Here is a 13,038-nt window from a genome sequence, read left to right as displayed (position 1 = left end):
AGGATATTTTATTTTATTATTTTTGTATTGTTTATTTATTTTTGAGACAGAGAGAGACGGAGCACGAGCAGGGGAGGGGCAGAGAGAGGGGGAGATACAGAATCCGAAGCAGGCTCCAGGCTCTGAGCCATCAGCACAGAGCCTGACACGGGGCTTGAATTCACGAACCATGAGATTGTGACCAGAGCCGAAGTCAGATACTTAACTGACTGAGCCACCCAGGGTCCCCTAAACCAGGACATTTTAATATGGTAGCATAAGGTTATCTTTATCATAAAGATATGCTTTTAAAGTGTTATAGATGAAGAAATGATTATATGAAATATCCCTACTTGTTGGGGAAGGGTAGGATATTGTCATTGTAAGAAGAAATCTGAGTCAAAACTAAAGCCTAAGATGTGCCTCGTGGAAAACACACCTGTGTTTGGTCCATACAGGAAGGCATCTTCTCCTGTCTCTTTCCAAATCTCTAGAGCAGGAGTTCTCAAAGTGTAGTCCTTAGACCAGCATAATCAGCATCACCTGGAAAGTCACTGGAAAAGGTAAATTCTTGGGCCCTACTCCAGACCCACTGAATCAGAGACTCTGGAGGTGGGGCCTGGCAATCTGTATATTTTTTAAAGCCCTCTACGTGATTCTGATGTAAAATAAAGTTTGAGAACCACCTCTCTAAATACATCCTCATTCCCTTCTAACAGAACATTCTGGGAATGTAATGTACACTTTATAACAATGAAAACAATTACATTACCCGTACTCTTTTCCTTTTAAAATGTAGATTATTTTTTAAAATCTGCTTGGAAATTAACCACGTTTTACATTGAGTGACATGAAGGAGATTGTTGCTAGCATTTAAATTACTTTGTGGTAGGGGACTCTCATTAATTACTTATGTTCTTGGTAGCTGATACTTTATCAAAAGGACCTGTGCTAGCATTAATAAATGCAAACAAAGTGGAAGGTCCTGAGGTTAATGAGATAGTGAAACATTAATCTGTGTTTCTTCTTTAATGTAAAATGGAGATTCATCAGGTTCACTTTGTATGTTTTACATTTGTCTTTCCAGGAAGAACAAAGTATGCTAGCTATGGAAGATGAGGGCACAGTACAGCTCCCATTGGAAGGGCACTATAGGTAAGATACGCGTGGAAAAGCACACCACTTGGAGTCATGAAACGTGTTGTTGTATACTTTACTTAAGAATTGTGAACTGTGTGCATTCCTACAAAGGTTTGTTGAAGCTGTGTCAGAATAGAAAGAAATGGAAGTAGGACTTAAATTACCCTGTCCTAGAACTAAGTTCTGACTCTGGTAGCTGCGTGAGTAGGGGCAAGTGGCTGAAAATGAAGGGGGGCAGGGGACTGTTGTCTGAAGTCTTTTCTTCTCATATTTTATAATGTATACAAAAGCTCTAAAAGTATCAGTTGAAGACTGGTCAAGATTCAATTCCAGAATAAATGAGCTAGGTATTCACTACATTGATCACTGGTAAATGTTTGAACTCTGGGAAGTTACCCCTAAAAAATGGCACTTCCAAAGAGATGATCTATTTCCTGAGTTCAAGGATTCACATCTACCAGCCATTTTAGGAAGTATTTATGTAACTCTCCAAAATATGCCTATCTTCTTTATGCACAAAGACATAACAAAAGAATGCAAATGCCTGTGAGTTATAATAAAAACTTAAAAACATATCTGGCCAAAAATTACGTACAGATATATAGATATTGAAGCACTTAAGGATAATTTAAGACCATGCCAATAAAAAAACAGAGAAAACTTTTCCCTCTGGGAAGAATTTATCATAGTATTTACCAAAAAAATTGGAAAAATCTTCTAGATCTTCAGGGTCTGACTGTAAAATCACATTACCTAGGTTTTTAAAATATAATTATCTACCACCTAAACATGAGAAGGCATTTTATCTTTTTTTAAACAGTATGTAAGTTTTAAAAGCCTGTTGATTGTTTCATTGAATCAATATATTCCCACGTGTGTTTTGTAGATAGATACTTGGTCTCATGTGGTACCCCTCTCAAAAGGATTCTTTGGTTAGATAAATTTCCATACCACATTTCCATTTGGAGATTCATAGTGTATATTGGCATATTAAAGAATCTAAGTAGTGCTGTATGTTTTTTTTTTAATTTTCTTTAATCAGAATTTTCTTTTCCTTTTTTTTTAAGCTTATTTTTATTTATTTTGAGAGAGAGAGAGAGAGAGAGAGAGTGCAAATGGGGGAGGGGCAGAGAGAGAGGGAGACAGAATCCCAAGCACACTTCACTCTGTGAGCACAGAGCCCAGTGGGGGCTCAAACTCATGAACCCTGAGATCATGACCTGAGCTGAAGTCAAGAATCAGACACTTAACTGACTGAGCCAGCCAGGCTCCCCAATCCAGTATTTTCTAAACTCTTTGGCTTACAAGGCTCTTTGTCACATAATATTGTGAAAAACATGTATTCCATATGACATTCTTTTGGAAACTGGTTGATTTCATGCTTTGAGTTACTAGGGGCTGCTGGATTTGAGGAACTAAAAAGAACACTTGTCCAGACTGGGAAGGGAGGGACCCTGTGAGACCCAAGGTTTTGCTCCAGACCTTTGGTGTCTCTCTAAAGAAGTCTAATTTGTTGCCGCCTGTGAACAACCACTGATGAGGGTCATGTGAGGTCAGCCTAGGATTTCTATAGAAGGTGGTTTTTTTTTCACAGCAGGGTATCTTTTCCTCGTGCAGTAAGAAGAGTGCTGTTTCCTCACTTGAAACTTTCTTTGACTTGGCCTATAATTTATCTCTGCTTCTATTTGGTTGTGTTTCTAGCCCTGGGAATATTTTAGAGAATTCTGGACATCACTTAAAACTGGTGCCATTTTAAAATGCAAACAAAGCACCCAGCATTGTACGCGCCCTGATGTTGAAGGCCTTTCTAGTCATTTGGAAAGATATCTGCCAAACACACAGACTGCCTTCATTTATTCAACCAGTATTTATTGAGTAGGCACCAAGTGTCAGGCCCTGCTTGACTCTTGGGGAAACAGTAGCAGATGAATGGTCAAGAATCGTCATCCTCATAAAACTTATATTCAAGTAGAATAGAGGTGGGGGGGCCAAAAAAAAAGGCACAAGTAATATGGGATAGTGTTTTAGATGGTGAAAAGTGCAATAAAAACAAAAAGCAAAAGAGGATGAGGGTACTCTTAGTGGATGGAAATAGAGATTTTCTTTTATTTTTTTAAGTTTATTTATTTTGAGGGAGGGGGAGAGAGAGAGAGAGAGAGAGAGAGGCAGGCAGAGAGAGAATCCCAAGCAGACTCCACACTGTCAGTGCAGACCTGATGTGGGGCTTGAATTCACAAACAGATTATACCTGAGCTGAAACCAAGAGTTGGATGCTTAACTGGCTGAGCCACTCAGGTGGCCCAGAAATTTTAAGTACAGTAGTCAGCAAAGGCCTGAGTAGGTGACATTTAAACAAAGGAGGGAAAGAGTTGTACCATGTAAAGGAACATCATAGGCAGAAGGCAGGACAAACACGAGGCCCTGAGGCAGCAAGCCCAGAGTGTTCCAGAATAGTCGGGAGACCACTGCTTGTGGCCAGAGTAGAAGGAGCAGGGCTGTAATGGCAGGAGATGAACTTGGAGGGTGAGGGCAGGGACAGAGCCTATGGTCCACTTACCAGGCTTTCTCTGTCTTTTTAATGTTTGTTTGTTTGTTTGTTTGTTTATTTTGAGAGAGAGAGAGACAGAAAGTAGGGGAGAGGCAGAAAGAGAGAGACAGAGAACCCCAAGCAGGCTCCATGCTGTCAGCATAGAGCACAATGAAGGGCTCGAACTGACAAACAGCAAGTGACCTGAGCTGAAACCAAGAGTCAGATGCTTAACTGACTGAGCCACCCAGGCACCCCTGCCAGGCTTTTTTTTCTAAGTGTGTGAGAGCCACTGTAGCGTCTGAGGAGGAGACTGAAGTTGATCTGTTCGGCTACGAATGTAGGGGCAAGAGCCCAAGCAGTAAACACACAGAAACTCATCTCTGTAATTTGAAATGAGTTAGGAGAACTCTAGCCAAAACCAGTGTCTATATAACTAGAACCTTTTGTTGAGATTTTTGTTTTTCATAGATTTTAAAAAAATAATTGAGAGAACTATTTACTTCTTAATTTTTAACTGTGAAAAATACTGTACAAAGGTATAAGACTGTCCTATATTTAGTTTCTATCACTAGATAACTGCAATTACTTAATTTTTTTAAATTTCATTTTGGGTAAACTCCTATCTAGAGATGATCCATCTGTGATCAATATCTCTGATGAAATGTCAAAGACTGCCTTGTGGAGGAACCTTCTGATGACTGCCGATAACTCAAAAGATAAGGAGTCAAGCTTTCCTTCTAAAAGGTTTGAATTCCAAAATAATGTGAATTTGTACTGATTCCAATCATTTTATGACATGAATCTATTAGGGAAGGAATAGTATTGGTTTCCATTGAATTTAGGTCTAAAATATTTCAGAAAACTCTTTTTAAAAGTAGGCAGAAATTGTAATTGGCACATTTGTTGCTATGTTTTTCAACATCTCCCTTTCAGATTACAAGCTTATTCCAAAACTATGACAGTGGGGAGAATGGTGCTGTAAATGAGTCCCAACGCAGGCCACTTGCGGACATTCATTTGGCCTACTCTTTTGCAATAAAGTTCCATTATATTCACTCATCACCCACTTCCCAGAACCCTCTTAGATATCTGCCCACATTTTGCACTCCCCCATTGTCCTTTCTTAAGCCCCATATGCACATGTAATGGTGATTTTGCACTTAGTATATTTCCAGGTTCCTGTTCCAACTCCCTGAAAATCTTCCCTAACTTCCTTACTCCAAAACTTTCAGCTCCAGAAAGTTCTATGCATTCGTATTTCTCTGTATGCAAACATTACAAACCACTCCTATAGTTGTGGATGCTAAGTTGTAAATGCATGCTGGGGAAGAGTGTGTCCTTAAATATGAAGAGTCATCACAGGATTTCCAACTGAATTTTCCAGAATTTATAAGCGTTCAAACCATCCAGTCTTCTTAGATACTGATCTGAAGAAAAATCTCTGTGTTATGCTAATAGCTCTTCTTATTAAAGAGTGATTGAGGGATTTGGGACAGTGTTTAGTTATTAAGTTCCTTTATTTTCATGACCTTAAATTAACTTTTTCTACTTAATTTTTATATTACATTTTTGTCATAAGCTCCCCTTCCTAATCACTCTAGAAGCTGATTCCCCAAAGGTAAGACCCTCTCCCTCAAACCTATTCCTTGGTTGTATTTCCTGTGTTAAATGGTGTCTTCTAGAAACCTGGTCAGCCTATGTTCTCTGTGTGAGTTTTGGGGAGGCAAAAGGCATGGAGAGGCTTGGGCTTAGATCCAGTATCGGACTGAGTGTTTATGGTGTTCCTATAACTACTCAGCTCTTTAAGAAGGTTGGAAGCTTGAGTGAACTTTTTTTCCTACATGACTTACACAAATACATCATATATAAATCAACAAATCGCACAGCACCATTTTTAGTGATGACATCAAATTTCTATATTGGAAAAAAAAGAAAATTTATCCTTGAATTAAGAAATTGCAAAGCTGGGAGCTTCCATTTATGCACCACATGCTTCCAAACCTGCAAGCTTTATCTGGCTTCATGAGAAATATTTGGAAACATGGGCTCAGAAAAGATGATACATTAGACTTACAGAATATCTCTTGTTGCTGGTTTTTGTCACCCCAAAATGGCATGCTGCTTCAATGTCATCTCTATCCCAAAAAGACAAACAGTGGATGTGCACAGTCTTCTCATCCCAGAAATCTGGAATTAGTCACCTCTCTCTCTCTCTCTCTCTCTCTCTCTCTCTCTCATTCCCTCCCTCCCTCCCCCTCTCCCTCTCCCTCCCCTCTCTCCCTCCCCTCTCTCCCTCCCCTCTCTCCCTCCCCTCTCTCCCTCCTTCTCCCTCCCTCCCCCTCTCCTTCTCTCCATCCTTAACAACTACTTCTAACACTTAGTCCAAAGGAGGTTAATATAAGTTACTCAGTAGGCTCCCTCAAAGACTTCTGATTGATGTTTTCTGTCTTGTAACAGGGCTTTAAAATCTTCATGTATTTCTTTGCTTGGCTCAAACAGAAGTCATATTTTATTCTAAAACATGCTTTATCTTCCTTCCCCAAAGATCCCCGCTACAGTCTGATAGAGTCATCCTCACAGTAATTCTGTTTTGGTCTTGGAAGAAAATCAGAATTATGAGAAGGGTAATTTCTTAAACCCATTGAAATATGTGCTTATGGACTCGTTCACATTAAAAATATGGCATTTCTCTGATTTTTTTTTTTTAAAAAATGGGAACTCCAGGTTTATGAGCTCAAAATAAAATGCCAGCCATGAGAATATGTAGAAAATTTGAGACAACCAACTTATAGATTGCTTTTCTTCCTGTACTAAATGGAGCCATAGTACAAACTCCTTCTCTGCTTTTCTTTGGTTCAAGCAAAAAATTTTATGTCATAGTATTTTAGGTACTCCTTAAAGTAAATAGTATAGTCAGGTGATGCTTTTCACCACAAAAAAAACTAGTTGTTGTAAAACAATGTAGTGTGCTTTAAGCAGGTTCAGTTTTAATTAGGACCATCCTTTATATTTTGATACAACCACTTGTTTCTTACTCTTTGTTTTTATTTTTATTTTTGTTTACATTTATTTATTTTTGAGAGAGAGACAGAGTACAAGTGGGGGGAGAGGCAAAGAGAGAATGAGACACAGAATCTGAAGCAGGCTCCAGACTCTGAACTGTCAGCACAGACCCCGATGTGGGGCTCGAACTCCCAAGCCATGAGATCATGACCTGAGAGCCAAAGTTGGATGCTTAACCGACTGAGCCACCCAGGCACCCCTGTTTCTTACTCTTTGAACATACCTTCCTCCTAACATGAGATTCAAACTATTGTGCAATGAAAGTTTACCTTTAGATGGATTGTCTGTAGCTTTCCAGGTGAAAAATTCCTCTTGGTTAATGGTTGTCTTTCATCTTTATAACAGTGAAACTTGGCAGAGTGTGTGGCTTCCAGAAATCCAAAAACCACCAACACTAATAACAACAATACCCTCCCAAAGCCATTGCTTTTTCATGGTGTGTCTGTTGAAGGTATTGAAATCTGATGACCAAGAACTCTAACAGTGTTGTGCCTACTAGAGTATGTCTTGGTGCATAAAACTAAACTAAACTAAACCCAAACCTAAAGACCCATTTACCAGGGTCTGTATCTCTTGAGGCCTAAGTTGGCTTCCTTGCGGTTTTTGACACGGCCCCTCTCCTTATTCTCCATCCTGTCCCTTGCTATTGGTCCTGTATGCCTATTAGAGAAGCTTAGATACTTTTCCACAGTGCAGTTGGGAATAGCACTTGTATTTTATCCATCATTTCATCCACCGTTCGTTGTCAACAATATTTTATCTCGCCTGATTGAAAGAAGGATATCAGAACTCACTGAAAATTTGACCACATCTGCAGGATGTCTAATTTGATCCTTGTTCAACAGTGCTGCGCATACACGTGACAAGGTCCTCTGTGGCTTCTTGAACTGGATTGGCAGAAATAGGTCTCGTTAAAAAGCACACATTGCATCAGAATAGGCGAACAACTGACACCGAGATTGACATTTCTTGGGAAGGTACCTGGCAACATTAGGAAAAACAGTGCTTGGTGTTGCCTTGGTGGCAGAGGCTAGGCTCTGGGACCATCTTCTCTGCTCCTCTCTGGCTGCCCACTTCCACCACCTTCTTCCATCCTGGATTCTCCTCCTTTGCTGTGATTTCCTAGGCCTATGCCCTGTCATGACTTCTTCGTAAATGCTGTTTGCAACAACTATTTTGGTGTGATCGAAACATAACAGTTTCCTAGATCACTAGTTGGCAGCATGAAGGTAGCGGGTCATGTTCTGCTCTCTCCTGAAATATTATTTCTTTAGATTTTAAAATGTGACTCCTCCAGGGGCAGGGCACTGTCTCATCTCTCTTGTATCCCTTGGTCTTTGCAGAGTACCTGGTACCCAACAGCTATGTAATATGTATCTACTGCAATAGCACATCATAGATGTGCTACATATTTAGTAAATATGTATATTTATTACAATGAAAGTTTAGAACTTATTGGAATCGTGAAAAATGAATGTAACAAGGAAATAAAGACGGTAATAGGCATACAGTAAGAAGATGGGTTCAGGTCAATAATATTTTTCATAGAAGTTTTGAGCTGGTTATAAAATTTCTGCTTTATAAGTTTGTTGAATCTAATCTGACACCAAAGCCACCAGTTTTAGAGAGGGAAAAAAGCCCTGATCATTTATTCGGTTATTGTTTTGTAACCAACCAGTAGGACCAAAGCAGGACATCAGGAGGAAGCATTATCTGTGAATTAAGTCAACATTCTGAATCTTTTCTCACCACTTGGTGACTAATAGTGCCATTGGGAATGTGCTCATTTATAAAAAGCTTATGGAACTTAGCACTATGCACACAGGAACCGTGCCAGTGTGTCTGCATCCCTAGGGTCTCCTACAGATGGGCTCTTGTAGTCTATCTTTCAAAAGGTAGGGCCCCACTGCGATTGAGAATGCCAGCTTCAGAATCCTGGCCTTCGAGCTACAAGAGAATTTGGGGACTCATATAGTTCAAATTTGCAGATGAGGAAACCAAGCCGCAGAGAGATTAAACAACTAGTCCAAGGTCACAGAGTTCCTTCTTGGCTTCCGGAAACTGAACCTAACCTTCCAGTTCCAAGTCCAGGCTTCCTCCGCTGCCCCATGCCTTCCCTTTTTCACTGGTTTTGTCTGGCGGAAGAGAAGAGACGAGGAGCCAGGTAAAGCCCAAGGAAAAGTTAATTTGAAAAGTAGGATAGCAGCCACTTGTCATATGAAAGGCACTTAAAGTAGAAGGAAGTGAGTCATGCAGATAGAGGAGTTAAAAATACAGAGTTAAGGCTCTCAACACATCATGTGCACACTGTCATCTCTTCTTGTGGAAGGAGAAAAGACAAGGGAGAAAAGTTGCTTTGCTCTGACCTGTAAGTAGTGCGTGCTGAGAAGTGTGGCAGGCATAAACCCGGGTGCCATAGACGCTCGCTCACACCAGCTCGCAGTGCTGGCAGCATGCCACGGACGGCAGAAGCTGCAGCACTTCTTACCTGATGGCGCCGGGTGGTGGTGACAACTGAGAAGGGCTGTTTCGAGCTCGAATTGGAGGAAAAGCAATTTGAAAAACACACTCGTAGAATGTGTCTAAGTTGTTGACCACTAAGAAAGCTGCGCAGGAGGCCGCATAGAAAGGGGGGTGGGGTGGGGTGGGGAGGAGGCTTTAACTGTCACTTTATTACTTGGAGAAGAGTTCTAAAACCAAGGGTTTCCCCACTGGCAACTATCTCATAAATTTAGGTTAAGGGAAGAAGTGGCCAGTGAAAGTGTGTGGGTTCTTCCAGCTCGGGGCCCCAGAGGCCAGTTGCCACTCACCCCTTGAATCAGTGGCAGGGAGGGACAGGAGAGGCCCCAGGTGGGGGCGACGCTGCCCTGTGCTGGGGGTCACTGGGGAGTAAGCCATTCTGTGCACCCCCCCACCCCTGCCCCAAAGCCTGTATTCTTGCTGTGAGCTTCTCGCACGTGAGCACACTGTTTGAGTTTTCCATGAAAACTGTCAACATGAGAGTAGGAAAAGTGATCTTTGGGAAAATACTAAAAAAATACCCCACGAAGACAGAAGTGGTAGAGTTTTGTTACCAGCTTGCCCGCTGATAAGGTTAATTGGATAGCAGATAAAAAAACAGAAGTCACTTGGGAATGAGTTCATTACAGAAGCAGTGGGGTAAAACATTGTTCCTCTGATGGACAGGGTGACGGTCAGTCTTCACAGGTGTGTGGAGGGCAGTGTGTGGGGTGACTGCCTCCCCGACGACAGCGGAGATGTGTCTTTCCAACAGGCCATGACATAGTTCTCACCAAAAATCAGGATCCAGTCTGTGCACAAAGGATGAGCCACTCGAGCGAGCCCTGAAATACCTACCGTGACATCTCTTTGGTGTCATTATGATGTCAGTGCTTTCTTCAGACGGGGGCAGGACTGGCATTTTCAACAATTAGCAGTAATTCCTTTGCCCAAATGAGGACCATGGTATTAATCTTGCATGCTTTTGGAACTGTTTAAAAATGTCTGATTTTTGTGTTTTAGTTACTGTTTTTTGAATTTCTCCCTTTCTGCAGTTCTTGGTTTCCATCTCACCGAGTGCAGGGGGTTGTAATTGTTGCTATCTAGCTATGCTTCGCAGCATGAAAGAGCAATGCTAAGGGCCCATGTGGTACTTTGGGGCTGATGGGTTTTGTGTCTGAGCAAGCAGACCTCACAGTCTCCGTGCTGCATTGCAGTAATACATTTCTCCTTTTCTTCCCCCTGTAGCATTGAAAGCCGAAAAGAGAAGAAAGCGGACTCAGGGAAAGGTGTTGACAGGGAGACTTGTCTATGACTTGATCTTCAATTTATTTTTTACATATATATGAGAAGAGCACCACAATTATTAATAAAACTGCTTTGATCATGTATTGTAAATTCTGTCTCTCATCCCAAATCCACCTTCACACTGTAAGTAGTGCAATAATTTGTTTCATTTCTGTGTTTAAACTTCTGAACAGTGAGATACCCTTGTGAGCATATACAATAGCTAATGCAAGAATCTGTGTGCTCCTTGCTGTATGTTAGACATTTGTAAACACTGGATTCTCATCGTTGGTTTTATGAGAGCAATAGCTTTCTTAAAGAGATGTCATATTTACCTAGTTTGTATTTTCCTACTTTAGTGACCTGAAGCTACCTGGTCATTTCATTCAGCAGAATTTTGAAAGGTAGTCTTACTTCTTTTTATTTTTTTATAGCTTAGCGTTAGTGACTTCTTTCAGAAGACCCCAATCGAAAAGTTTGTTTGGAAACATTTTTTAATAATTGTATTTATGCATTTCCTTGATTTATTACAATACATTTAATACGTAAGAGTTTATATATCTAACTAAAACTTAAAGTCCTTTGAAAAAATACATAGAACCTGTTCACAACTTGTTTAAAAGAATCAGAAACTAATGCAGAGAGTCAAGTAGTGGTCGGTTAGTGATTCAAGTTGTGATCACACCATCAAATACTAGGCTTGTATGAAATACTTCCGGAAAACTTTGTAAGTTTTGTGAGATTTTCAGTATAAATCTTTATCAGAAATATGCTGTTAAATTTCTCTCCCATTAAAAACAAATGTTTTCCAAATAAACCTATTATACACACTCGTGGAAGGCCACATGGTGAAGCCTCGTACGTGAAATTTCACTCCCCAGTTACTCTGCTGCTAAAGGTCACGTACTGCTTACTGCTGCTTCTGAATCATGTTCTAATGTTAGGCTGACAGGTCTCCAACTGTAATTTTTTCCTTCTGCAAAGCTCTTTTCCACTTTTTAATTGAATGCATGTTGTAGAAAAATAATCTTTTAAATGAAAATTTCAGATTCTGTTTGAGAGGGTTCTGTAGATATTTCAGTCCATCTGAAAGAATCCATTTTTACTGAGCTTGTACAAGAGGAAGCAAAGTTAAGAATTTCCGAGCATTACTAAAAATACAGTATTTCATTTCTTTTTAGATGAATGTGAAGTTAATAAAGATGGAATCTTATAGTGCTCTTGTTTCCTAAGAATCACCAGTGATCACCAACCTTATAATCTGCGGTGTTCTATTTTACAATAATTCAGAGCCCTGTGGCTTTTCCAAACTATTAATTACATATTTTGTGTATAACTGCATATGAACAGTGAAAAAAAATCCTCTTGTGATTAAGCTTGTGAGGGAAATTTAAAAAACCCAACAAAGCTTCCATTAGGTTCAACATTTTGATACTTTCTGAAAATTCCTCTTACAGTCTTTTGAGGAGCCATCTCTTTTACGGAACATAAACCTAAAAACATATACAGATAATTTGCAGTTAATAAAATCTGTGTTTATAAATGCCAAGGAAAAACACAGAAATTTTCCATTCCAAATGTGTTGCCTTTGTGTGTTTTATAATACAGATACTACATTGTAAACATTCCCATTGTTTTATGATTTAGACTAGCTGTGCATGCCAGTCAGTCCTAAAAGCAGCCTCCTAGTGTTTTAATACATTAATAACCATTCTGTTACAAATGATCATAGTGAATTTAGACCTTCACATGATCACTTATTTGAATAAGCAATCATATCCAATGAAATTCTGTATTTCTGAGTATTTTTATAGTTATTTTGTTCTCGTGTGAATTTTAATGCTCTATGTCAATCCTAATATTTTGAAATCATATAAAATATAAGAAAAAAATGTAGTGTTATATATTTCCTCCTAATCTCCTCAGATTCCTGGTCAAAATTACTGAATATCTTGAATGTAATTTATTGCAAAGTTCAAGTAATGTGTAAATGTGACTAGGATATTGTGTTTTTCACAACTAAGAAATGTTATGTGGAAATAAATATTTATCCTAATTAATTTCCTTGCACATTTTAAATTGTGATGCAAAGTGTCTTGTCTTTTTTCTCCTTAGTGTTAGTCAGTAAATCGATGTAGAACATTTTGATTGTTTGAACGTAATATTTAAGTTTAAACACCCCTGTGAAGAAAATTTGGTGATGCAGATATTTCAAGAATGTTCAGACAATTTGAACCTTATGAACAGAATATTATGAGAGCTGTAGTAGGATATATCTCTTCATTTTTCCAGAAAGCAATGAATTGGGTGCAAATGGCATTGCTCCCAGACTAGTAAAACCTTCCAAGGTCTTTGGTAGGCTTTCCCATTATTAGAACTCCATAAACTTCGGTTTTTACCCCCCCCCCCCCTCTCTCTCACACACACACACACACACACACACCATGGGAAAAGCATTTCCTAAAATTTCTCTCCTCCCTGTTACAATGGGTCAGATGGGACTATTTTCCTTTTGTAGCCGTCTGCCAGTATGTTATAGA

The 13,038-nt window shown here is 39.6% G+C and overlaps 1 protein-coding gene across 7 annotated transcripts in view; it reads left to right on the top strand.

Annotated features, from left to right (window-relative positions):
- Nucleotides 1-12,577, top strand: part of SLC4A10 (solute carrier family 4 member 10) — a 298,500-nt gene extending 285,923 nt beyond the window's left edge. For 5 of the 7 annotated variants that reach the window (XM_058715152.1, XM_058715153.1, XM_058715157.1 and 2 more), the window contains 3 exons: nt 1,067-1,134; nt 4,277-4,393; nt 10,460-12,577. In XM_058715152.1, coding sequence (XP_058571135.1) covers nt 1,067-1,134; nt 4,277-4,393; nt 10,460-10,526 — 252 coding nt within the window. In that variant the 3' untranslated portion in view covers nt 10,527-12,577. Of the gene's footprint in view, nt 1-1,066; nt 1,135-4,276; nt 4,394-5,228; nt 5,268-10,459 lie in introns of all 7 variants that reach the window. The other 2 variants (XM_058715155.1, XM_058715154.1) reach the window with 2 other exon arrangements.
- The last annotated feature ends 461 nt before the right edge of the window (nt 12,578-13,038 follow it).

Source organism: Neofelis nebulosa, chromosome 2, assembly GCF_028018385.1.
Source record: "Neofelis nebulosa isolate mNeoNeb1 chromosome 2, mNeoNeb1.pri, whole genome shotgun sequence".
Classification (NCBI taxonomy): domain Eukaryota; kingdom Metazoa; phylum Chordata; class Mammalia; order Carnivora; family Felidae; genus Neofelis; species Neofelis nebulosa.
Note: the sequence above shows the minus strand (reverse complement) of the source record. Positions and strands in the feature narration are given on the sequence as shown.